The sequence below is a fragment of the Artemia franciscana genome, chromosome 17 (genome assembly GCF_032884065.1).
Source record: "Artemia franciscana chromosome 17, ASM3288406v1, whole genome shotgun sequence".
In the NCBI taxonomy this organism is placed as follows: domain Eukaryota; kingdom Metazoa; phylum Arthropoda; class Branchiopoda; order Anostraca; family Artemiidae; genus Artemia; species Artemia franciscana.
The window spans coordinates 18,834,038-18,860,025 of NC_088879.1; the positions used below are offsets into that span (position 1 = coordinate 18,834,038).

Below are 25,988 nucleotides of genomic sequence, written 5' to 3' on the forward strand. Positions count from 1 at the left end.
GGAAAAGCAATAGCATGTTTGTAAAGAAAAAAAGAGACGCAATAAATGAACCGTTAATTGCGCAAAATTAAATGGCTTCCTGTTCAAAGAAACTTTCCTAAGGGTACCAGTAAATGAAAAATGATGTCTTTGGAATGTAGCCATGTTCCCAACATATGTTTGGGAATCAGAAAGCTACAAAAAAAGTGAACAATGTTAAAATGCCAAATTGAATTTGATGAATGATCGATATTGGCGGTACATTATTCTATATATACGGCTGAGAAAATTTGCTTGGCATCATATGCAGCGCAGTATATTAACTTTTGTTGTTGACATTTAATAATTTGTTTGGATAAAATTTAAATTTATACCCAGCCTTAGATACAAAGTTAGAGGGAAAAGAGTCTGTTTTCTGGAATAAAAAAAAAATATACTGTAACTAAAGAACAAAGAAGAAAATTCCGTGCAGACATGGCTTTAAATCTTTAGCTTATACATTAAATGACAAAACGGATGAAAATATTTTAAGGACAAGCCATCTTAGGGACAAGTTTCTATGAAGATAAAACTGTTCTGTAAACTAGTGGGTACATTAGAACCACCTGTTTGGCAAGCTGGGAGCTGCTCTAAGGATTCATGTTTGGCTCCATCTGTTGTTCAAACTCAATAATGGGTTTCAATATTTACGTTCCTTGATTCATTTTCAACAATTTTCAGTGTGAATGCTAGCTCTAGACAGAAATATCAGTAGCCTATTTGCAAGGCGGAAGGGAGGATGCGTTTCACTACCTAGTCAATCATTTTTGCCGGTAATGGGCATACTATGAATGAAGCACAAAGCTAAAGCCATGCTTCAATTAGAAAAATCAATAAAAAGTAGCTTACTAGCTCTGCTTAAGAAATAACTTTCTGATAGGAGTGATTGGTAAATTCTTTCGTCTTTGGTTAAACAGAAAAAAAACAATTATTTTTTAAGTTAAGAGGGGAAATTAAGGCGAAAACCATTTTTCTTTTTTATTATTTGTCGATTGCCTTTCAAAACATATGAATTGGAGTTTTATTTGTTTTGGGCAAATGTGAAGAAACTAACCCCATCGTTCTCAAAGCATGGTCACAATAAGCAAAATTTTGTATCTCAGTCGGCTGGGGGCAGAAGGTTAATTTTTGGGACCCTGAGACAAAGTCAAACTTTACTGCAGAGCGGGGGAAGGGGGTGAGGATTCAATCATGCATCGTAATAGTTTTGTAATTTTCCAGCTTTTTTCGTCGTATTTCCCTTTGTTCAAAAAATGTTATTTTTTTTTTTTAATCTGATTTCTGATCTGTATAAGATAATATTTGGATTTATCCTTAATATAATGACTTTTACTACCTTCAGATTCTCCACTCTTTCGATTTTTTATCGTAAGGGTGTAATTCATGGCTCTTCTGCCCAAAGGTCATATCTAACAGTTTCAATCTTCAGAAATAATTGCCAAAAACTGTTCTGAGTTATATTCAGAGGAGGTTCGCAGGACAATGTGTGTTCAATCAGACTTTGATAATCTTGATCAATATTACCATCTTGATCGACCATTTGACAACACCTTAGCTAATAGTTTTTTAATAGTTTTTCGAAGTGTAAAATTACTTTAGTTATAATATCATTAGTATACTGCAATCACATTAAATACATTAGGATTATTCGTTATATTAGAATAATATCATTGGAATAGGTCGTTAGATTATCATAATTTCACTATAATAATATCAAAACGACCTTTAGGCGTAGCATCTACAAACTTAGGGCCAAACTCATGTCGTCCTTTTCAGCACCGAGTTACCAAAATTTGTTTAATTTTTTTTAATTTGTTTTATTTTCATTTTTAAGTTTAAAGGCTGCATATTTAACGGCAGTGATTTGAGGTTGAAAATTGTCTAGTTTCCTTCGCCGATTTACAAAAACTGAGCTGAATTTCATCGTGATTAGAAAAAAAAAATCCTTAATCATTTCCTTCTCTTCAGCAGGAAAATCAAAACGAATTAAATAAAATAATAATAATTAAAGAACTTCATAATTTTATAATGAAAGAATTTGGAATTAGTGAAAAGTTTTAATTAAATTAAAATTAAAACAATGAAAAAATAAATAGTAAAATAAGTTAATTAGCCCGAACATATTCCACCAGAGGAAGGGATATTAGGGGGAGTTACAACCCTATTTGTAATAGCACTTTTATGTAAGGTTTGAAAATTTCGGCCTGAATGTGGACTCTTGATCTTCTTGCAATACCACGGCGATAAACAGATCCAATGACACGCTTCATAATTGTTGATCCAAAACTTTACAAAAGTGCACTTGCTAACCACCAGATAAAATTACGTCAGTTCATTTATATTTATTTGAATCAATTTTTGGATTTTAATTTGTTTGATTTTTATTTTTAAGTTTAAAGGCTGCATATTTAATATAAAATCTTGAATATTTTCCGACAAAGAAGCCAGGATGATAGTTAAATTTTTACGAAACAGTTTGCCGTAAAGAAATATAAGTGAGGAGTGACTCGGCCCAATAGTAACTGCAAATCTATAAAAAAAAATGATAACAATTAGCACACCAAAAAATTTGATTTTTCACTTATTCTAAATAAAAAAAATTCATCAAGTTTAATGTTACCCATCAAAAGCTACGAGCTTGAAAATATTTGGCTGAATTTCCAAAAAGGGGGGAAATACCCCAAAGTGTCAAATGATCTTAATAAAAATCATGCAATAAGATTAAACATATCAGAAAACCTTGCTGAGGAGGTTACAAACTCCTATCGACAAAAGCATAAAATCTTGTTTTGTTTTTGCCAGAAGAAAAGTCATTGGCATGTGTTTGTTTGTTCGTTTTTTTCCCAGGGATAGTCTTATCAAATCAATGGTACGAGAAAATTAAAAGAGGGCTCTTTCAAAGGAAACGAAAAGCTATAGTGCTTTTCCAAAAGATTGTATAGCAATCAGTCCCCGCTTCCCTTTTCCTCCAAGACTTCTGATCAAAATTTTAAGACAGCCATTTGGTTCAGCATAGTTGAAAGGTCCACTGACTATGCCTCTAAGTATGACTTGAACCCCATACAATGTTAGGATACAATGTTAGTTATTGGGACATATACCGAATTTTTGAGGAAAATATATACCGAATATTTCCCAACGGAAAAATTTCAAAAACGGTCGGAATTGAATAAACAGAGAAGTTTTTTCAACTGGAAGTAAGAAACAACATTAAAAGTTAAAACGAACAGAAATTATTGCGTATATGAAGAGGACTTCCCCATCCTGAACTTTTGCTCTTTGCACTAAAGCTTGACTTTTCGTCATAATTATTTAAGAAAAACTGGTCAAACACAAGAGCTGTTGAACTTGAATGAGAAGTATTAAAAAAAATTATCGTAAAGAGTGAGGAATTGAGGAAGAGACAGCCCCCCTTATGTACGAAATAATTTCTTTCCAGTTTCAATGTTAATGTTGTTCCTTAATTTCAGTTGAAAAAACTTGTATTTTTGTATAATTATAAACAAAGCAGGTGTTATATGATCCCATTGCTGGGACGATTTGTACTCAAAGGGTTTGAATATTTGTTCAAGTTTCAGGAGAGCAGAAAATCAGTGTTGCCAGTTGCTTGGTCTATAGTTGCGCCAACTAAAACTGAAAATGCACTGAACACTCCATATTTCTAACAAAAATATGCCGAACGAACGATTTACCCCTGAAAAAAAATGCAGCTTTTTGAAAAATCAATGCGCAACCGCCTCAAAATAGTGCAAATGCTCCCCGTCTAGCCTCTTTGGAAAAAATATATAAACTAAATGAAATTGTGAAAAAAAAATCCGAAAGAGAGGTCAGCCTTAGATCCCGTTCCTTGCGCAAGTGCAAAGTAAGATAGAACTAATTTGAATAGTATCCAGCTAGGAGTCAATGCAACCCAAAAATAAAAACTAAAGAAGACACTTCTGAAATATCTTTTAGATCCAATAATGCTAAGAAATTCAGCGTTAGTATTCCATGATTCTTTTTCTAGTCACTTTGCAATGCAAGATCAGCATTTTAGGTGTTTGTTTAACAAAATCCAAGCAGTTCAGCGATTCTCCAGTGTTAGATGATCAAAGACTACTGAGGGCTATAGATAACGGTCTAATTGAAAATGTGAAACATTTCCGAAAGAACTTCTATTTGAGGTCACTTTAAAAATTTTGATGAACAGGGATATTTTAAGACCCATGGAATACACCTAAGCATGGACTTAAACGGCCAATGCAATAAATTTTATTGTTTTTTTTTAGATCAGTGATAGGTTTTGATAGATCAGTTTTTTTAGATTAATGCTGACCATCGAAGATAGCACAAAAAGTGAAGATAGAGAGATAGAGATAGAGAGAGTAAGTGAGAGAGAGAGAGACCTGTTGTCGAAATTATTTAATAGCTGAATCGAGATTGAAAACTCATAGTGTCGCACAATATGTGCCAACTTTAATTTTGACCATTTTTGTCCTATTAAGCCCTATTATTAACAGATTGAATCAAAAGCTTGCATTTAAAAAGTCTGCACAATTTTCTTCTTCCAAGTTCGACTTGAGAATTGAATTTGTTGATAAAGATCCACGAAATAGTTCTTATTTATTTTCTAATTTATTACTGAAGAAAAAGGAGAAACTCATCGTTGTTTTAGGGCACATCGATATAACGTTGCGGGAAAACTGTTCACAAAACACTTTGTCGACAAATCACCATTTTGTCAACTAGTTGCAGGATTCGGATTTCCAGTTTTCATGGATGTAAAAGCAGCTTATGAAAAAAAAAAAGAAGGAGAAACGCACCGCTGATTTAGAGCACTTCAATATAACATTGCGGGAAAACTGTTCACAAAAGCACTTTGTCGATAAATCACCATTTTGTCGACTAATTGCAGGGTTCAGATTTCCAGTTTTCATGGATGTAAAAGCAGCTTATGAAAAAAGGGGAAACGTATCGCTGATTTTAGGCACATCAATATAACGTTGCTTTTCATCCGTTGGAGTCCGAAACTTTTCATGGATATAAAGAAACTTTTCGAGGATTAGCAATTATTTTAAATAAGTTCAAATGTTTTTCCCCTGGATGCTTATATCACGCAAGAGCATATCTGTCCCTTGAGGTCTAAGAAACTATTATGATTCTTTGAGTTTTGATTCTTATGATTCATTGCATGGCTCATGGAGACTCCCTTTGCAATATAGGCCTATACTGTAGCTATTTCATTGTATATGATGTGTCTATGTGCTTCATTTGCTTACGCTAGTCTTACTCGAGAACTTCTAGGAACTTTCAGTGGAGCCCTGAAGTTCCTAAGAGCCAATATTGAGAAATACTTAACTAAATGAGTCTTACAGGCTGCAGATGCCTGGCTTTTTTCATATTGAAGAAAATTACATAGATTAAGCGTAGGTAATAAATAGTTTGGAATCTTGAGTTTAAACTAGTTTAACTGTTTTATTACGACACAAAAAATTCACCTTAGATTTCAGCCATTGTGAAGGTAAACACACCGACATGCGCTATTCCTCCTTTAGCCTAATCCCTTATTCCTTATACCTAATCCCTTACCACCTCTATGAAATACAAAACAATAGCATCTTTGCGTCATCCCAGCCAAATATTGGTTATTCCCCTAACTTCATAACCATCCGGGCTTGTCAATAAATCTATTTCAGGGATTTGATCCTTATGCATGCTGAAAATTGTAAGCTCATGAAAACACTACATAAATAGACAATACATGATTTGAGTGGGATTTAACCATTTCGTTTGTAAGGACTAAATCTGCACTCTAAGAACTTATAGTGCATTGCTAAAGGTCCATTCGTAATGAGACTTTACCAACACCAAAAATTTTGCAAGAGCGTCGATTTAGCGCTTGCTAAATCTCGGTATTAGTTAAAGGTCATTGTGAATGGGAAAGGAGCCTAGGATTGGGACTGTAGAGAAAGAAACATGTCAATAAAACGATTCTTACTACATGGTGTGCTGAATAATTTTAGTTAGAATATTTGGACTGCGTTTCCAGTCTACTTTACCCCCAATGTGCAAATTTTTAGCCCAAATTATATATTTCCCATGTGATTTCTGTTTGTTGATTTTGTCAGATTTGGTTCAGTTTCTGGTTAGACAGGTTGAAACAAAAGTGACACATGACAAAATACATGGGGAACATGATTTGGGCTAAATATTTGCCCGTTGCTTAACATGTTTCCATGCAACACTGCTTAACATGTTTCCTTCTCAAGAACCCAAATTTGGGCTTATGCCGTGATGGGCCGTAAGTTAGATTCCTATAATAATCTTGTCAACTCTTCTGAAGTGTCCAATACAAAGCATTCTTCCTTCTTCGGTTGAGTAATATTGGGGTTTAAGATAGGTTATCACTTCAAATCTAATTTTTTTTAAAAGTTGAGAAGCTATATATAAAGGGGAAGAAAAAAAGAAAAGAAATAATAATGTGATAACAAAGCCGAACCAATTTCCAGACGAAAGCGCTTAATTAATAGGGAACAGCAGATGATTATGTATAAAAGGTGAGATACAGATTCAAGATATCTAAATGGGTTTTATTCACTCACCCTTAGCTGCCATAACGATTGCTGACATGAATATGACGGTTACCAATGACAGACAGGGCGTATTTCGCACCATTGTGAAATTCAACGTCTGTAAAGAGAAGATAAAGATCAGACTGGGATCATATTCGACGGATTAATCTCAAAATGGTCCCCCGTGATGTATATCTATTTGAGAAGCTTTTATATCGATTCGTTCATAATTTTGAAACGCAATTCCCTTTGTTTGATTCTGGACGCCATTGAAGCAGCCGAGGATTATCTTGGGGGGATCAAGCATCAGAAAAAGGGGGGACAACTTACCTTCTCCAACACGTACCTTAGGTTTCCATACTATATTAGGGAACTTGTCTGGCTACTTTTCAACTCCCTAGCTATTTATACTATGAATGCTATGTTATCCATTATAGGTTCACACAGTCATAGCCCTGAGAAGGAGACCATAATGTTATTATTGGTTGAGAAGAAGCTCAAATTCTTCCTAAAATGTGCTCTTCAGCCCAAATCTACGGCTTTTATGAACTTTAATTTTTCATAAAAATGACTGAAGAAAGGGGGTTCTCAGGAACTTGCTGGTTCTGATTTATACCCGTTTAAGTCCGCAAACAAGGACACTCTCTATACTCTACCCTCTCTAATTTTTAAAGACACATTAAGAGCAAAACAAGTTATTATTTTTGTCAATCATTACATTAGAAAATCCAGTTGCTAAATATAAAATTGACAAAAGCCCGTGCATTGACCATTGCCTACTCATTTGGCATCTGCCTGTTTATTTTCGGCAGATAAAACGACAATTAGATGAAAATTTAGCCTGAACTGTTTTTTCAAAAGTCAATTGTGATTATTTCAAAGATAAAAATCAGACATGTACACGGTAAAAACGAGCAAAATATATGGTAAATAAAGACAATGAAAAGGATCAAAATCCTATTGCTTCAAGGGGGAGCATAGACACATACTCAAAATTTTCTATCAGAGGAGGAAGGAAGAGAAAAGAAAGTTATTTAGTGCAGAAAGCTGATGAACGACAAATGGTAATATGTACTCAAACTTATTTTATTTGGCTTCAATGTGTCGCAAAAAACCTTCATTCCTCTGACTTCTCATAAGTGACAAATTTCATTGTCTATTTGAATTTAATAGACCCTGAAAATGACAGTAACATAAATCGAATTTTAAGGAAAAGGACTGTTATAAAATACTACTGGAAGTACCGAAACATCGAGGAGGTCGAACAACATTTCAGAAGACATTTTCACAACGATTTACTACCGGACACCATTGCCCCGTTAAGAGATAATATTGGTGCAGATGGAACTGTTCAGGACATTTAATGGCCAGTTATTTTTCTGAACATTACTTATGGGCTCCATAAGCAGTTCCATGTACTATAAATTTATCGCTTCCGGAAGCAATTGTGTGTCGATTTTGGTAGATCGTTGTGAAAGCGTCTCTTAGATTGTCTTAGAAGCGACTTGCTTCTAAATTTCAATACCCTATCTTATGTTTTTTTTAAATTATAATTCTTTCTGTATAAAAAGTATTGCTTGTGAAATGAGAAAATTCGATGAGTTATAAAGTTGCATTGAACTTTCCATATGAAGAGACAAAACAAAATTTTAGTTCTTTTGAATGTGTCTTTTCTTACTGAAGCAAATCAACCCAATCAAACACAAAAAGTAACATATTCTACAAGGCTGGTCAACAATTTACTTTTAGATGCATGTATCTATTGTTGTCAAAACTCCGTTTTCAAGAGTTTCGGTTACTATTGAGCCAAGTCGCTCCTTACTTACAATTCCTTACCACGAACTGTTTGATTTAAGTGTCAAAACTACAAAAAGAACCTTCACATTTTCATTCAACATAAATATTAATCGATATTTAAAAATTAAAAAGGATGCTCTCTTCCCACAAGGTTTCTGACACGATGACCCTTCGTTGAAGGGCACGTGCCTCCTGGTAATATAATAGTATACCACCTAATGTCTGTGGCTAGAAGCCATATTGGTAATTAGATGAAATGATACACGGTATATCAGTTATCAGCACTTCCTTCAATAGGAACTTCAAAAATGTTTCAGCAAGTGACTATGCCATCTTGTTTGCGCGGCTATTAACGTTTACCTGCATAAATATGAAGGCATATCATGTTACAGTTACGTATTTCTAAATTGAGTTTTTGACGGCTGAGGTAAATAACCTCAATGTTTGTAAAATCAATGATCAAGGTTTGCGGCTTTTGTCACTTGCTACATAAGTTTGTCACGACCACACCGTAGTCCCACTTGCCGATGAGAAGCCAAGATGTTTAAATCATATGTGTTTTTTTTTCCGGTTTAACATCATACTTGCACTATAGACGTGGAAAATTTAAATGGCGAGAAATTGGCTTGAAAAGCAGTACTTCCGACATCATTGTATCAACACTTATAATCTCAATTACTGCCTACTAATACTATATCATGGTATCTTTTACCGAATTCATACTACAGAAAAAAATGTTGTGCAAATTTTTCATCTTTTCTATTACAGAGAAAATGCTGTTCAAAGCTTCTATTTTCCAAATATAATGCCTTGAATCGTATGTGTAATTGATCAATGACGTATTTTACGCCTGATAGTTGATCAATGTTTTACTCGACAAATTACGTAACAGGATACCAACTGGCACTGCAGACATGTACAATTTTGATATTATTCTCAAATGTAACTATATCGTGGCCAAGACATTAGAGTAATGAACGATAAGGAACAGTCGTGAAAAGGGTTAAACGATAAATGATTCAACTTTCTTATTTCAAACTATATTGAACAGTTCGTTGTAACGAACTGAAAGTGCGGACGACTTGTTCAAAGAGTAACCGAAACTCTAAAAAACGAAGTTTTGATAACAATTGACAAATCAAAAGAATTAGCTTTCTTTGGTGATTTCAAATATATAAAATTTAGTAAGCTTAATGCCACCCATCAAAAGCTATGACCCTGAGAAAATTTGCCTGATTTTCGAAAAGGGGGCGAAACACCCCCAAGAAGTCACGTGATCTTAACAAAAGTCCCTCCATCAAATCCAAAATATCCCAGAACTCTGATGTAGAGGATTCAAGCTCGTATCCACAAAAATATGGAATTTGTACTTTTTGCCAGAAGAAAAATCACAGATGCGTGTATGTTTGTTTTCTCCCCCAAGGGATGATCAATGGTCCAAGACAATCTGGAGAGGGCTCACACGAACAGATATACAAATTGATAGTTCCCTTTTTAACTGACCGAAAAGATTGGAGGACAACTAGCCCTCCTCCTACGCTCCTTTTTTCCCGAAGACATCCATTCAACATTACGTTTCGTAACTTGTCCATTGTTTCACATATAGTGTTCGTTATTGGGAAATGTACGGAAATTTTCTTAGGGGAAAACCTTCTGCAGGAGGGATTTACCGTGGGGAGCATTTTGCATGGGGACGAAGGTTTCTGGGAGAAATTTTCAAGAAGAAATTTTACACGGGGGAGGGAATTTCTTGGCATGATTTAAAAAACGGTCAGAAATTAAGTTAAAAAACAACTTTTTCAACTGAAAGTAAGGAACAGCAATAAAACTTAAAATAAACAAAATTTATTCCACATATGAGGGGAAAGGGTGCCCCTTCCTTAACCCTCACTCTTTAAACGAAACTTTGACTTTTGTCACAATTGTTTAATAAAGATTTCTGAAACACAACGCTCGCTGAATTTGAATGAGATGCATTTTTAAAGAGCTTTATGACTTTAGAGTAAAGAACAATGGACTTAGAAGCAGGTAGCCTCCTCATATACGGAGTAAGCATTTGTCACTTTAAATTCTAATGTTGCTCCTTACATTTAGTTGATTATTTTTTGTATTCAATTGAGGGCTGGGACAAATTTGAAAATTTATTTCCCCACACCAATGTTGGTTTGTCGTAAATATCCTTAAGATTTATCTTCCTTGAACTAAAATCAAAATAAAATTTTTCGACAAAATCAAAGAGCAGAATTAAAAACTTAAAACGAGCATAAAATCATACATGTAAAAAATAAACAGAAAATGCTATGAATAAAAAAAATGAAATCTAATTCATACAAAAATTACTATGAACAATGATGTCAAACATAAAGCAAGTTCTGTGCATTGTGTCTTGATGTATAACGAACTAGTAATGTTCGTTAATTGATGACAGCTGTTAATGCAAATTAAGGGTAACATCATAACAATAGCAGTCATGTTTCATGTTGTGACTTGTGAGTAGTCCTTGTAGGAGTTGTCATGTATAGCAGCCATCCTAGGATTAATCTCAGTAAGGGATAGTCATTCTGAAAGTCTTAGAAGAAGTAGGTGGGTTGTCAATTGCTGAGTGGCAGTGCTCCATCGGTAATATTATTTAGAGAAAGTCAATGATCTATCTTTTCCACGCTAGTGTAGACTTAGTAAAAAACAAGAGCTAAGAGCTCATATGGCACTTGTGACGAGGCGAGAAGAGCTAAGAGCCAAGAGATCATATGGTATGAGCTCTAACAAAATTCTATGAATCAATAGATTGATTTAAAAAGGAAAATAAGAGGCTTAATGCCGGTCAAGATTTAAAATAAGAGCTCTGAGTCACAAAGTCCTTCTAAATATCAAAATTCATTAAGATACGATCACCCACTCGTAAGTTATAAATACCTAATTTTTTCTAATTTTTCCTCTCCCTTTTGCCCCCCAGATGGTCGAATCTGGGAAAACGACTTTATCAAGTCAAATTGTGCAGCTCCCTGACACGCCTACCAATTTTCATCGCCCTAGCACGTCCAGAGGCACCGAACTCGCCAAATCACTGAACCCCTCCCCCCAGCTCCCCCAAAGAGAGCGAATCCAGTACGATTCTGTATATCACGTATCAAGGACATTTGTTTATTCTATCCACCAAGCTTCATCCCGATTCCTACACTCCAAGTGTTTTTCCAATATCTCCCCCTCCAAATCCCCACAATGTCAAAAGATCTGTTCGGGATTTGAAATAAGAGCTCTGAGACATGAATTCCTTCTAAAAATCAAATTTCATTACGATCCGATCATCTATTTGTAAGATATAAATACTCCAATTTTCATGTTTTCTAAGAATTCCGGTTCCCCCTCCAACTCCCCCGAATGTCACAGGATCTGGTCGGAATTTGAAATTAGAACTTTAAAGCACAAGATCCTTCTAAATATCAAATTTCATTAAGATCTGGTCACCCTTTCGTAAGTTACAAATACCTCAATTTTCAATATTACCCCCCCCCCCCCCCCAATTCCATCAAAGAGAGCAGATCCGGTCCAGTTATGTCAGTCACGTATCTTAGACAGGTTTCTATTCTTCCCATCCAGTTTCATCCTGATCTCACCGCTTTAAGTATTTTCTAAGATTTCCGGTCCCCCCAACTGCCCCCCCCCCAATTACGGTTGATTCGGTTGAAATTTAAAATATAATATCGGAGTTACGAGGTCCTTCTAAATATGAAGTTTCATGAAGATCCGATCACTCCTTCGTAAGTTAAAAATACGTCATTTTTCTTATTTTTCAGAATTACCCCCCCCCCCCCCCGCAATTGAGCGGGTCCGTTCCAATTATGTAAATTACGTATACAAGACTTCTGCTTATTTTTCCAACCAAGTTTCATCCCAATCCCTCCAATCTAAGCGTTTCCCATCATTTTAGGTTTCCCCGCCCCAAACTTCCCCCAATGTCACCAGATCCGGTCAGGATTTAAAACAAAAGCTTTGAGACACGATATCCTTCTAAAAATCAAATTTCATGGAGATCCAATCACCCGTTCGTAAGTTAAAAATACCTCATTTTTTCTAATTTTTCAGAATTAACCCCCTCCCCAACTACCCCAAAGAGAGCGGATCCGTTCTGGTTATGTCAATCATGTATCTAGGACTCGTGTTTTTTTCCACCAAGTTTCATCCCGATCCCTCCACTCTAAGTGTTTTCCAATTTTTAGGTTTCTCCCTCCCAACTCCCCCCCCCCAATGTCACCAGATCCGGTTGGGTTTAAAATAAGAGCTCTGAGCCACGATATCCTTCTAAATATCAAATTTCATTGAGATCCGATCACCCGTTCGTAAGTTAAAAATACTTCATTTTTTCAGAAATACCCCCCCCCCCCAACTACCCAAAAGAGAGCGGATCCGTTCCGTTTATGTCAATCATCTATCTAGGACTTGTGTTTATTTTTCCCACCATGTTTCATCCCGATCCCTCCACTCTAAGTGTTTTCCAAGTTTTAGGTTTCCCCCTCCCAACTCCCCATCCCCCATCACCAGATCCGGTCGGGATTTAAAATAAGAGCTCTAAGACACTATATCCTTTTAAACAACAAATTTCATTGAGATCCGATCACCCGTTCGTAAGTTGAAAATACCTCATTTTTCTAATTTTTAAGAATTACTCCCCCCCAACTACCCCAAAGAGAGCAAATCAGTTCCGATTATGTCAATCATGTATCTGGGACTTGCGCTTATTTTTCCCATCAAGTTTCATCCCGATCCCTCCACTCTAAGTGTTTTCCAAGATTTTAGGTTTCCCCCCCTCCAACTCCCCCCAATGTCATCAGACGCAGTCGGGATTTCAAATAAGAGCTCTGAGACACAATATCATTCCAAACATCGAATTTCATTAAGATCCAATCACCCGCTCATAAGTTAAAAATCCTTCATTTTTCTATTTTTTCCGAATTAACCGGCCCCCACTCCCCCCCCAGATGGTCAAATCGGGAAAACGATTATTTCTAATTTAATCTGGTCCGGTCCCTGATACGCTTGCCAAATTTCATCGTCCTAGCTTACCTGGAAGTGCCTAAAGTAGCAAAACCGGGACTTTAGGTTTTCCCCTTCCAACTCCCCCCAATGTCATCAGATCCGGTCGGGATTTAAAATAAGAGCTTTGAGATACAATATCATTCCAAACATTAAATTTCATTAAGATCCAATTACCCGCTGATAAGTTAAAAATACTTCATTTTTTCTATTTTTTGCGAATTAACCGGGCCTCCACTCCCCCTCAGATGGTCAAATCGGGAAAACGACTATTTCTAATTTAATCTGGTCCGGTCCCTGATACGCTTGCCAAATTTCATCGTCCTAGCTTACCTGGAAGTGCCTAAAGTAGCAAAACCGGGACCGACAGACCGACAGACAGACCGACAGAATTGGCGACTGCTATATGTCACTTGGTTAATACCAAGTGCCATAAAAAGGTAAAAAGGTAAGGTAAAGGATACGGCATTAGACTTTACAGTCCGTACCGGCGGTGCTGATCTCCGTTTCTTGGCCCTTCAGCCAGGAAGTGCAATGGGGGGTTGGGGGCCAGGCATCCTGTGCTTAGTAAAGGGCGATGTGTCTCTCGCGCGTTTTACTGTGACCCGTAGGATAGAACAGATAGTCACGAGAAGCTGCGAAAAGACTTTTCCGCAGGGAATTCTAATATCAAATTCCTTTTTTCATTTCCTTAGCACCAGAACATTGTCATTCCTTAACATTGGATCAAAAGTATGAAATAGCCTGCTATTAAAATAGTCAAAAAACCTAAAACAGAAACTGCCTCAAAAAAGTGATTTTGGAATCCTTTCAACCCCCCTTAATCAGGAAAGCTGATCCACTTTTTTGGTATTATGTTCTGTTCGTTTTACTTTTCATTTATTCATTCATAGCAGTATATGGCACTTAAAAACTTATTATTACTTTTTATTTCTGTTTGTTAGGTTTCATCCATCCACGCATGGTAATTTCTTTCCGTCTAAAGTTTAACTTGGGGATGGAGTGGTGGTGGATTTTCTTTTTCCAAACTGTGGTAATGACAATACAAGAAAGCCTTCTTGTCACTAGTAAAAGTTATTTATATCAATTGTCAACCTAGCAATTCTAGTAAGAACAAGAGGTATACTCTTAGAATTGTAACAATGAAAAAAAGAACTTGTGTTGGCAACACTGCCATAAATAAAAGCCGAAAAAAAGCTCATGTCAGAATCGTTCACATAATGTAATTGGAAAATACTAGTTATTTGAAATTATAATGTGACACAATAAAAAATCGTAAGCTATTATTCTTTTTTCACAAAAGAATTTTTGAATTAATTAAGCGTAGAGACCATAATTAGATGTGTTTATGACCAACCAGCCTTCGTGTCACAAAACTGTTTGTTACCTCCAAGAAAAAACTGAAGGGTGCATGGAATAGGGTCCCGTAATTTTTAAGTATCGCATTACAAGGCACGCTCCAGGTCCTCACAGCATGGTAGGGGTAGTAATGGATAGTCATTCCAAAAGCAAATTTCATGCTTATCTTCGGCAAAGCTTTTTCTTATTTATTTATCACCTAATCATTCCTACAAAGCTTGTGTAATATGCCGCAAATATTTATCGCATTTATTTGTTGCTTTTATGTTTCTTCGTTAATTACTTGCGTGGAATATTGATGAATTTATGAATAGGTGATTTAACTAAGGACATAATTTAAAATCCAACTGACTATGCGTCACAAACAAAGAGAAGTCAAAAATCTAAACTAATAGACACCTCCCAGTACAGTTAGTGATATCAATTTGCGAAAACGTGTGGGGGCATGTGTTTTTGCAATCTAGAGGGGACAATTCTTCCTTCAATTTTTATTGAAATTGCCGAAAAAGTATTTAACAAAAATTACCAAAATAAAACGTACGTTCAAAATCTATGAGGTTGGGGAGGGGCAAAAAATGAAGTAAGGCAAAGACATCCCTTCCTATTGATGTTCCTGAGTGCAATAGAAAAATAATGGTAAATATTTGTGCTGCAAGTCCCATGGCAAGGGGCTAAAAGGAAAATCCAGGGTAGGGGGCTATTTATAGTCATGTATGTATTATAGCGACCCGCTAAGGAAGTATTACATTTCCATCATATTTTGGCATGTTTAATTAGAATTAACCAAACTTCACTTCTTGAGTGGGATCGGTATAATACATAAGTACCGAGATATTTTTTCGGAGATACTACTCCTAAACCTGTTTTACTGCTGAATAGAAATTACTTCGTTATTCCCACATGATCCATGCTATCATCTTTTTTTAAAAATTATGGTTACATTGACTTTCTATCAAATATATTCAATCATAAAAATATCATACCGACAACCGTGTTTGCACTTATTGTATATTATGTTAAGAGGGATATGAAGCAATTGATATGTTTTATCACTAATTTTCCCGACTCGTATTCTTCTAAAAAAATGTATACTCCTTGCTTCTTAATCCTACTCCGCAATCCAAAAGGTTCATACCGGTATCCACAAAAAGTCTGTTCCCTGACCCTCATATATCCATTTACAAAAAAGTGCATATTTTACCATCTATCATTGAAAATACCAAGTGTTGTTTTAGAAAGACCGATATGTCTTTTTTGCAAGTTTATCACCAGCATTAAAGAGCAATCACTCGCAGAAAGTTTGGGGATGGCTAACTAGATTTTAAATCACTAATAACTTTTTTGTCACACACAACCCGGAGGGAAGCTGCTCCCTTGTCAAAACACAATGCGTGAAAATACGAAGCCTACACATCATTGGCTTATGGGGTCAGGAGAGGGAGCGTAAGTATCATAAATCCACTTATCCCAAATGACTGTAGCCCCTAACAAATAAAATGCGCTTGTTTTTTTTTTCATAGGCTTTAAAGAGCTGGAGGATTGAAGGTCTTTATTTTAGGTCATTCCATGTTACAGACTGAAAAGCCGGGCATGACTTTGATTTGGACAAGATATAGTGTGCCCATCTTTCTTTTAAAAAATTAATCAAAAGTCTCATCGAAAATGCTTTTAAGGAACAGAAATATGCACATGATACAAGAAACCTAAAACAAACAGGCATGAATTAATATGAATGAAAAATTGAAGGTGTATTGACAAAAAAAAAACCTCCTCTTAAAATAGTAAATCAAATTGATTGTAATAAATGTCTTTTTTCAAATTTTGGACCTCATTTCTCCTTCTTTCATTTATAATATGGCGGCCTCTTCTTCAAAAATCTTCTTTAGAAAAATACTCTTTTAAATAAGATTAACAGATGATGGCCTTGTTACAACTTGTCGAAACCAGATTCATGCAACATCTTCAACCTAAATACTTGAGGGGACCAAGGGAAGGCGCTTACTCCCGTGCTATCTCCAACTCCTCAGACCCCAAATGTGCAAACTTCGGCGCGTTCCAAGTCTTTCGACTGACTTTCCTTCAGGAGTTACTCAGGTAAAGGTCCTTAATGACAAATGACGATCATCGAAAGTTAATAAGATCATAGCATGTCCATCCAAAATTAAAACAGAGTAACTACATATTTCGTAAGCAATCTAGTGTTTGATCTTTACCAAAAAGTATTTTAGAGGTTCTGATCTTGCTGGTAGCAAATTTGAGACTGATATAGTAATATGAAGGCCAAAATAATTTTTTTTTAAATAGATATTTCACAAATGCTAGACATATCACACCCTGTGGCAATCCGAGTTATAGAAGGATTTTAATTCTTTGTGTCTGGAGGGTCCAAACAAGACTTTTTTTGGCCCGTGCTCATTTAAAATATCCCCCCATCCCAACACACAGAAATGTGTACTTCTTTCGACTCATGATCATTCAAGAACTGTCTATGGTATGGTCCTTACTGAGTAAACTTTATTTATCAAAATTCCTTAGTATCAGAGTATGAATGTTCCAAATCAAACAAAATAAGTGAATATGTCACAAATGGTGTTTTATGTTCTTTAGAATCGGCTTATAAGGATTTCTGAGACTGCTGATTAAAAATATGTAGCTTATATTGCAACATTAAAGTAGAAACTGAAAATAAATTTCGTATATATTTCAAAACAGTTGTTTGATTGCCACTAAAATTGATATTTAAGCATTTTTAAGCTAGTTGATTATATATACGGGACCATTATTACAATACTAATGTCCTACAAAATCTTTTTCGAACGGCGTACATGTTACACCAAGTTGAAAACTAGAAACATACAAGAAGTTACCACCTGTATCGACTGGGAATCTAAAATGAGGCCTCTGGGGCCCCGCCTACACGAAATTCATCCATTCCCAATCTCGTTCACTTTGCACCTCTTTTAACTCATAATGGATAATTTATGAAATATTTCAAATGATCAAATAATAATACTATTCTGAATCTAAACATACTGAATATATATTTCACAATCTGTGATTGATTTCTATCAAGTCACAGTGGAAACGGGCCAGTATCAGAGTTTTCCCTAAAAAGTGCCCTACTAGTGCGTGTGACGGTCTCACTTACGCCTTGTTTAGCGAAAGTAACGGAGGTCTTCATACTCAAGTTTCTCCTAAAACAAATTCATGGGCGTATTCATAAATTCCAGTACGGTGGGCTCCCCAAGTGTAGCACTACAATGTACCTAGTACGGATGCTTGACTACGTCCTCCAATAGCTCGAAAAAGGTAGACATTTCGTCGACATTTGCGCAGTGGATTTCAGAAAGGCCTTTGACCTAATCCACCACCTCACTGCAGGCATGAATCTCCAGGAAATGGGGGCCAAACGACGCACCCTTGGCCTTGTACTTGACTTTTTAACTAGCTGAAAACAAAAAGTCTTTGCACTCCACGAAAACGATTCGTATTCATCATGGCCAGGTACTTCTTGCGGGGCCCCAGAAGGCACGAAATTAGCTGGAATAATTTTCCTGGCTGTAATTATTTCTCTGCTTAGTTATCACAACGACCGTTACAAGTTTGTAATTGATATGTCCATAGTGCTCGCTTACCTAGTCGAAATCACTATCATAACAAAGCAGTTTTCAGACCAGTTATTTGATCAGTTAAAGACCGAATACTCAAGTCATGACCTTATCATCAACGTATAAGAGCTGAAGACAATTTGTTTCAACCCTCTGAAGCGGAATATAGATATGCCTCTAGTCCCTTTCCCGATTGTGAACGAAATGAAAATCTTAGGAGTAACTTTCTCTAGTGACAGTAGTTTCAGTGCCCATATTAATTCAACCGTCCACAAGACTAATGCAAGCCTTCAGACACTTACCAAAATGAGGCGTTTTGGGTGTGATACTGAAATTCTTCTCTAAGCCTACATGTGTTATGTTCGCCTGTTACTCGAGTACGCGTACCCGGTGTGGGGTCCCTCTGCTATCCGCACGGCGTATCTATTACGTGACATAGAGTCCGTCCAGAAAAGAGCGACAAGGATTATACACCGAAACCATGACATACCCTATGATCAAGCCCTCGTGACACTGAATTTATCTCCACTTAAAATCCAGGTTGAACACATGATTCTGCAATTTGGAAAATCCGTCCTAGCCGAAACGAGCCACCGATTACTACTACCCAAACCAGCCCCTCTCAATAGTTGAACTCTGTTGCCAAATAAACTTTTACCCCCTAAAGTACGAACTAATCGTTAGGCCAACTCATTTGTGCCTTTCTTCACATCGATTTCCAGTGCTGAGGTGTTGTGTGTGATTTTCGTTTAAACGTAAGAATTTGTAAAAAATTTAATTTATCTATGCTACGATAATTTTTAAATATACCGATCTCTCTCTCAAATATGGGCATTAAACGCTTGCGAACCTGTTGTTGAAATTCTAAGGCTAAAATCCAAACATATAAATAAGACAAGAACAAAAAAACACATCATAAGTATTTCAAAAACAGTGTCACCAAAACTTGCATTAAAGGTTTATGGGATTTTTATTACAAATTGTTGAGCCGATATTGGGATGAAGAAATCCCAAACTAAACGGTGTTTTCATGGTGGGATTTCAACTTAGATGGTGTTTAAGGGTTTACCCTTAAACACTAAGCGACTAATACTACCACGTCCTTGCAATTAGTTAATATCAACTGCCATGATCAATAAAACTTGTTAGCCGATAATACTGCTAACACTTGGAACAATAACCGAATCAGTTCAAAAACGAACAATACTTAAATAAAATATGTTTCTTCTTTAAATAGTATATTTGAAACTCAAAAGGAGCAGAAGTTACCTTTAAATAAAATGCCAAACCCACAAAAGCAGAAGTTACCACGAATAAGGAAACGAAATCTAAAATTTGCAGAAATTACAATGAACAACGAAGCCAAAGTATCCAAGCCTTAGATTTGCTATTTAATTTTTTGAGGAACATAAATTTTTATTTGAGCATTAAAGGAGACCAACTGCTTTTCGATTTTTTTTTCTTATATGGTACCGTAGCATAGCTGAGTCTCAATATTTTCATTCATTGGACTCTCCTGAAGTAATTTTGAATTCATATATACTGCCCGATTTTTGATAATTTCCTAAAGAGTATGAGAATGCCTTTATTTCATAGCCAAATGGGACAAAACTACAAATTTCATTACTCTTAGATTTTACCAGCCAGCTGTCTTCACAGCTACCTACCGCAAATTTTGACATGTCAACTTTGAGAGCATATAACTCTAGGGTTACTTTTTTTCTGGAATTAATCCTCCTAAATAGAACAGCCAAATATAGTAATTTCCAAACATTTTCCCCGTTGAGCTGCAATTTTTATTTGTTTCACTTTTAAAAAAAAACTTTTGCTTAGAAACTGACCGACAAAATTCTCTTTTGTCTCGGAGTTCAGAAGAAGAGAGACAATGGAAGCCAAAGTAATGAAGAGCGAGGTACATCATTTAATTAACATCCAGCTGCTTAGTATTATACTGCAAGATAGAAATCAGGATTTAGAGTCCTATATTTTCCATTTGGTTTTGTTTATTTGTGGGGGGGGGGACATAAATGCTCAGCTATAAAAATGATTGAAGCAAGGTTGCCAGCTTAAAATTATTCCCGTCAACGTAGCATTTTTTTCATACTTTTGGTTATGCAGTACCTTTTCACAATTGTGTCTATGTAATTGTTTAATTATAATTTAATTCATGCAGTGTTAAAATGAAAAGCGAGCAGAAATAAGATCACATTAAAAATCAAGCTGAAAGGAACAAGATTATTATGAATGAACAAATAGAAACTAAAATAGAAATCATCAGGTTAAATCTAAAATGAAAAAAAAAGATCACAGATAATAATTATGCTACCGTACCCTTCAAACTCTTCTAAAGGAACCATCGTAATTTCTGATTTACTGAAAACTAAACGGCTTAATTAAAACATCATTAATATACATTTTTGAAGTTTCGTTTAGGCATCAAAGTCTTAAACTTTTAAATGAAATGGAATAACTTGGAAAATAGTGCCAAAAATTGCCGAATTGACATCGTAAAACACAACTAATGGGAGATTGATCTATTCTAAGAAATATTTCATTGTTTCTTACAAACTTGATTAGTATTTTGCTTTATGTAGGCTATATGAAAGAAAGATCTTTCCAAAAAAATATTATTTAAGTTCCATTCTATCTATTTTTTTGAGAAAAAAGATAATTACTTCAAGTGTATTACGTGTCTATTGACGTTTTAATAATTTAAATTTATCCACGAATGTTCTAGAATTTTGAACGAAATAGAATTACAAAGAATAAACTTGCTAAAAAACCATGTCTTTTTAAGATAATAAAACCAAAGTGATCATCGCAAATGTTTTTATTCCAAGAAACTTGATTAGTACATTGATGCTCATTCTTTTTTCTTTTTATGGCTAAGACAAAAAAAAAATATCATCAAAATAATTATTTGGTTTCACTTTAAAAAGATGACGGTAGTGTATTTAGAGGTGTGAACCAAAACGTTTACTAGTAGTGAATTGGTTTTACCTGAATTTTGTTGATTTAAGTTAAAGGAATCGGTTTATTTCGGTGCCATTTTGCCCTGCCATTCCATTTTATTGGCAATCATAAAAAAATCGAAAACTAAATGAACTTATAAATCCTCAGTTGGCAGCATTTAAATCGACCTGTTTAGATTTCACTAAAATAAAAATGAATCTCGTTGCTTTAGGCAGTGATTCCTACGACCACTACACGAATAATCTTAGCACAGCTACTTATACCAATAATACTACCACCTCAACTACTCTTCCTGATTTCTGCTACTATATTTCTTTAACATCAACGCACCATCATAGTTAGAGCGATCGATGCAGCCTGGTAGAGAGTGAACCACACTCAGTGTATGCGTCTCCATTTTTATTTTAAAACAATCAACACGAAAACACAAACACGAGAGGTGTTGGATGATTTGTTCCCAATCAAACATTACACTCCCGACCGAAGGCAGAAAATCAGCTCTAGGCTTGTACTCCCCCCCCCAGAAAGTACCCCCTTGGCAAATAGCCACCCCACTGGAAAATCCCCTTTGAGGAAAATACACCCCCCCCCCATTTGGAAAGTAAATTTTGCGAATTTAAGGATTTTATTCGGGTTTTTACTATTTTTTTATTAGTTTCCTTTTACTTTTTTTTATTTTGTTCAGTTTCTTTTTTTTCTTTTTATCAGTCTCAGTTTTGGCTTAATGAGGCTCTTTACTATTCTTTGACAAACTTGTTTTGTGGAAAATTTTTTTTCAATTAATTTCTGCTCATTTTTTATTGACATAGTCTTTTCCATAGGAAAAAACGTTTTGTATAATTTTTTTTCTATTAGACTCAATAGTTTTTACTTTGAAGATTATTTGACTTTATGTCTGCTCATTTTTAGTTTAATGAGGTTCTTTACTATTATTTGACAAACTTTTTTGTGGAAAAAGTATTTTAAATTAATTGCTGTTCATTTGTTATTGACATATTCTTTTCGTAGAAAAAAAATATTTTATGTCTTTTTGTTCTTTTTCTATTAGATTTCATGTTTTTACTCTGAAGATTATTTGACTGTATTTCTGCTCAGTTTAGTTTAATGAGGCTCTTTACTTTTCTTTGCAAAACCTGTTCCGTATGCTTCCTATTATCAAATACTATCTGTAAGTATTTAAAAGAAAAAACAAGTTATTCAACTGAAAGTAAAGAGCAACATCAAACCTTGAAACGAACCGAAATTAATACGTATATGAAAGGGATTGCCTCCTCCTCAAAACCTCGCTCTTTGCACTTATGTCTTGTTGAAGGGGCAACTCCTTTCATACACGTAGTAATTTCTGTTCGTTTTAAGTCTTGAAGTTGCTCCTTACTTTCAGTTGAAAAAAGTTGTTTTTTAATTTATTTTCTGATCGTTTTTAAATAATATTGGGAAATCCGGCTCTCTCTCTATGAAAAATTTCCAGTACTTGTGTATTATACGCCACTCACTCAAGTTTACGCTGTGCAAAAATCGAGAACAAACCAGTTTCTTCGTTACATTAGAAATAAATTTGGGATATATATTTGAACATTAGGAGGGGGGGTAAATTAAAGCGGGCCTGCATGCAAAATGTGTTAGGCACAATTATTCTGCATATTAGGAAGTGAGAATTGTTTTCTGACCTCAAACTGCCCAAATACTCTTTCCCCCCCCTCATATGCACATATATGGCCCAAATTAGGTATTTCCCATCTATTCTGTCATTTATTTTCGTGTTGTCTCACTTCAAGCTAAAAAAAAACTAACTAAAAAACCAGTTTGTTCTCAAGTTTTATACAGCGTAGATTTGAGTGAGTGGCGTACAATACACAAGTACAGAGATTTCTTCCCCCAACGGAAAAAAAACTCAAATAAAATTCTCAAATTTGAAAACCTTATTTTCCACGAGGGGGTATTTACTAGGGGTGTATTTTCCAAGGAGGGTATTTTCTGTGGGGCATTTTCCACGACAGGATATTTTCCGTGGTGGGGGGGGGGGGGGTATTTTCCTCAGAGGGGGATGTAAGGGGTATTTTCCTGGGGGTATTTTTCATGGGGGGTATTTTCCCACGAGGTATTTTTTGGGGGGTATTTTATTGGGAGAGAGGGTAAATGCCGGCCACCAGAAAAACAAGAGATCGGTACTTGCCCTACGTAGACCATCGTTCAGCATGTAACAAATTAGTATTTCATTCTGCTTTATATTTTTGAAGGTGTTCTAACGATTTTCGAATAAAGTACTATGTTCTATGAGTTCAGAGAGCAGATCTACATGAACCGGATGCGATTCCAAAAAGAAAAGCGGGATCTCATTGACCAAGTTTTGTCAAAATTGATTCAGAAAATGACCATAAACTATCAAATAATCACCACAATAATCACCTTCATTTTTTTATTTATTTATTCAGAGATGGATTTGCAAAACGGTAGACTTCCCAAAAATCGATAGAAGTGGAAACACTAGCCACAGACTATAGTGATAAAACAATGGAAAATCCACTTTTTGGAAAAACTATCTAAAGCTATTATTCGCTAAAAATGGTAGATATTATATGCATTTAACCTAATAATTATGATAGCTCGCGAAATAAAAAGGGAGAGATGGGAGCCTTTCCTCGAAAATAGAGTCTGGTCGCAAGAGAAATCATCATCATCCAAATCGTCTTCAAAGAAAACTTACAGCTCGCTATATCAAAATTCAAAGCCATTCGCATTTTAGTATTTTGTGCAAGGATATATAAAGAATTTTTGTTTGGGGGATTTCTAGGAAAAAACTTCGGAAAAAAGCATCAAAAATTTGTTTATATGCATTTTTGTTACATTTTACTAGTCAGACAAAAGTTTCGCGCGGGGAGGGGAGTAAGACTATGAACCTCCTCCCACGCTAGGATACGGCCTTGGTGTTGTGTCTATTCTGTTCGTCCCCCGGGTATTTTTAGGACGGAAAGGCGGGGACTTATTTAAATAAATATTTTTTTTGCCTATCTTCTTCTTATGTCCTTGGTATAACAGTTTAGTACAAAGCGCCAAATACAACACAAATACTACAATTTAGGATGCCATTTTTTCTTCGCCTGTACTAGCAGTCTACTCAACGGTATCGATTTTGAGTAAAGGCTAATTTGATGGATAACTTCTTTTCAAACTACTTTTTATCAACCCTTTCTTAGAGCACATATGGAAGTAAAAAGACACTACAGGGTATCATCTATGGAATAGATATATCTAGAAGCCTGAGTTACCTCCTCGTTCGATTCTTTAATTAAAAAAAAGAAATGGTAAACTCCATTCCAGACAAAATTGTGTTCAGTTCCTTAACCCTTTTAACTCGGTAGACGTAGCATCTTCTTTTCTCGGGGTTATTTCCCTCTTCAAGATTCACAATTGAATTATTAAAAAAAAAAAAAATATCATCTAATATCATTTCCTGATACTAGTTTCTTGTTTGTTCCACTACAAAATACCGCATACCTTAGCCCCTGTCTCGCTAACAACTATTCAAGTAATTAAGACAGCAAGTGCCCACAAACCGTAAAAAAAATTATGTGAAATAGCCGGGTAATTACTGTTTGAAAAGGCTCATAAAATAAAAATGTTGAACAAGAGTAAGATCATTTGACTGAAAAGCAGACATTTGTCGAAACAGATCTATGCATGCAGGTGTTCCGTCTGATAATAGGGACAGTTGTCATTTTTGTTTAACACTTCCTGTTAATATAGAACAATTTAACTTCATTTTTTCTAAATTTCTTAATATACCTCTAAGTATCGGTGTAAAATACAGTTAGGGTTGTGTGGCCAAAACCACTCCAATATTATTAGAGCGGTTGGTCACGCAGAATTATCATTATTTATTAACGTTTGATATCAGTATATTCCGATCTAGTTGATTCCAAAATAATGTCTCCAACTGCCCCGGATCCTTTAAGACAAAATAAACCTTCATTCCTTCAAATTTAGGGACTCCAAATGGGGGAGGGGTGGAGATTGACATCCCCCTACATTTTGAAAAGTTTCTTGGCATATTTATTAAAAATGTGTTTTTGTGCTTTTGTTTTTTTTAATACATGAGGTCTAAAACTTCAAAATATGGCAAAAAGAGTTTATGAAGTCTAAGATTCTAAAATATAACAAACGGAGTCCAGAAGGAGGGGGGGTATGAACATCAATTTAACAAGAAAGCTCCATATTTTGATTCAAAAATTTTGAATTCCCAGATTCGACCAAAGTAGGCTATACATGGATTCCGACCAAATGTGAAACCAAAGGACGCAAGGAAACCGATTGATCTGAATTTTGGGTGAATCACTTAATTTTAGCCGAAACAGTCTGTTTCAGTTTTGTTTTTTCTTACAAAAAATCGGATTATTGTCTTGTCATAAAATTTTACATTTATGACAAGATCTGTGTCGCAATATCCACTTTTTCTGATTGAATCAATTCTTCTTATAATTCGAAATATCAAGCACATGCAATCTGTAAAAATCTGAAACACAAAAGAGGTGTTAATTCAACTGTGTTAAAAGTGTTAGGAATTTAATATATCTACAGCACTTTAGCTGATCAGAGGAAGTGTGATTGAAATTCTCCTTTGATTTGCTTCTTCTGTTCCTATAAAAAAACTCCC

General features: G+C 35.4%; 1 protein-coding gene across 2 annotated transcripts in view; it reads right to left on the bottom strand.

Annotated features, from left to right (window-relative positions):
* The window catches only part of LOC136037959 (neuronal acetylcholine receptor subunit alpha-3-like), a 92,829-nt gene that overhangs the window by 63,936 nt on the left and 2,905 nt on the right, over positions 1-25,988 (bottom strand). For both annotated transcript variants that reach the window (XM_065720842.1, XM_065720844.1), the window contains exon 2: positions 6,600-6,687. In XM_065720842.1, the coding sequence (XP_065576914.1) occupies positions 6,600-6,672 (73 nt within the window). In that variant the 5' untranslated portion in view covers positions 6,673-6,687. The remainder of the gene's footprint in view (positions 1-6,599; positions 6,688-25,988) is intronic.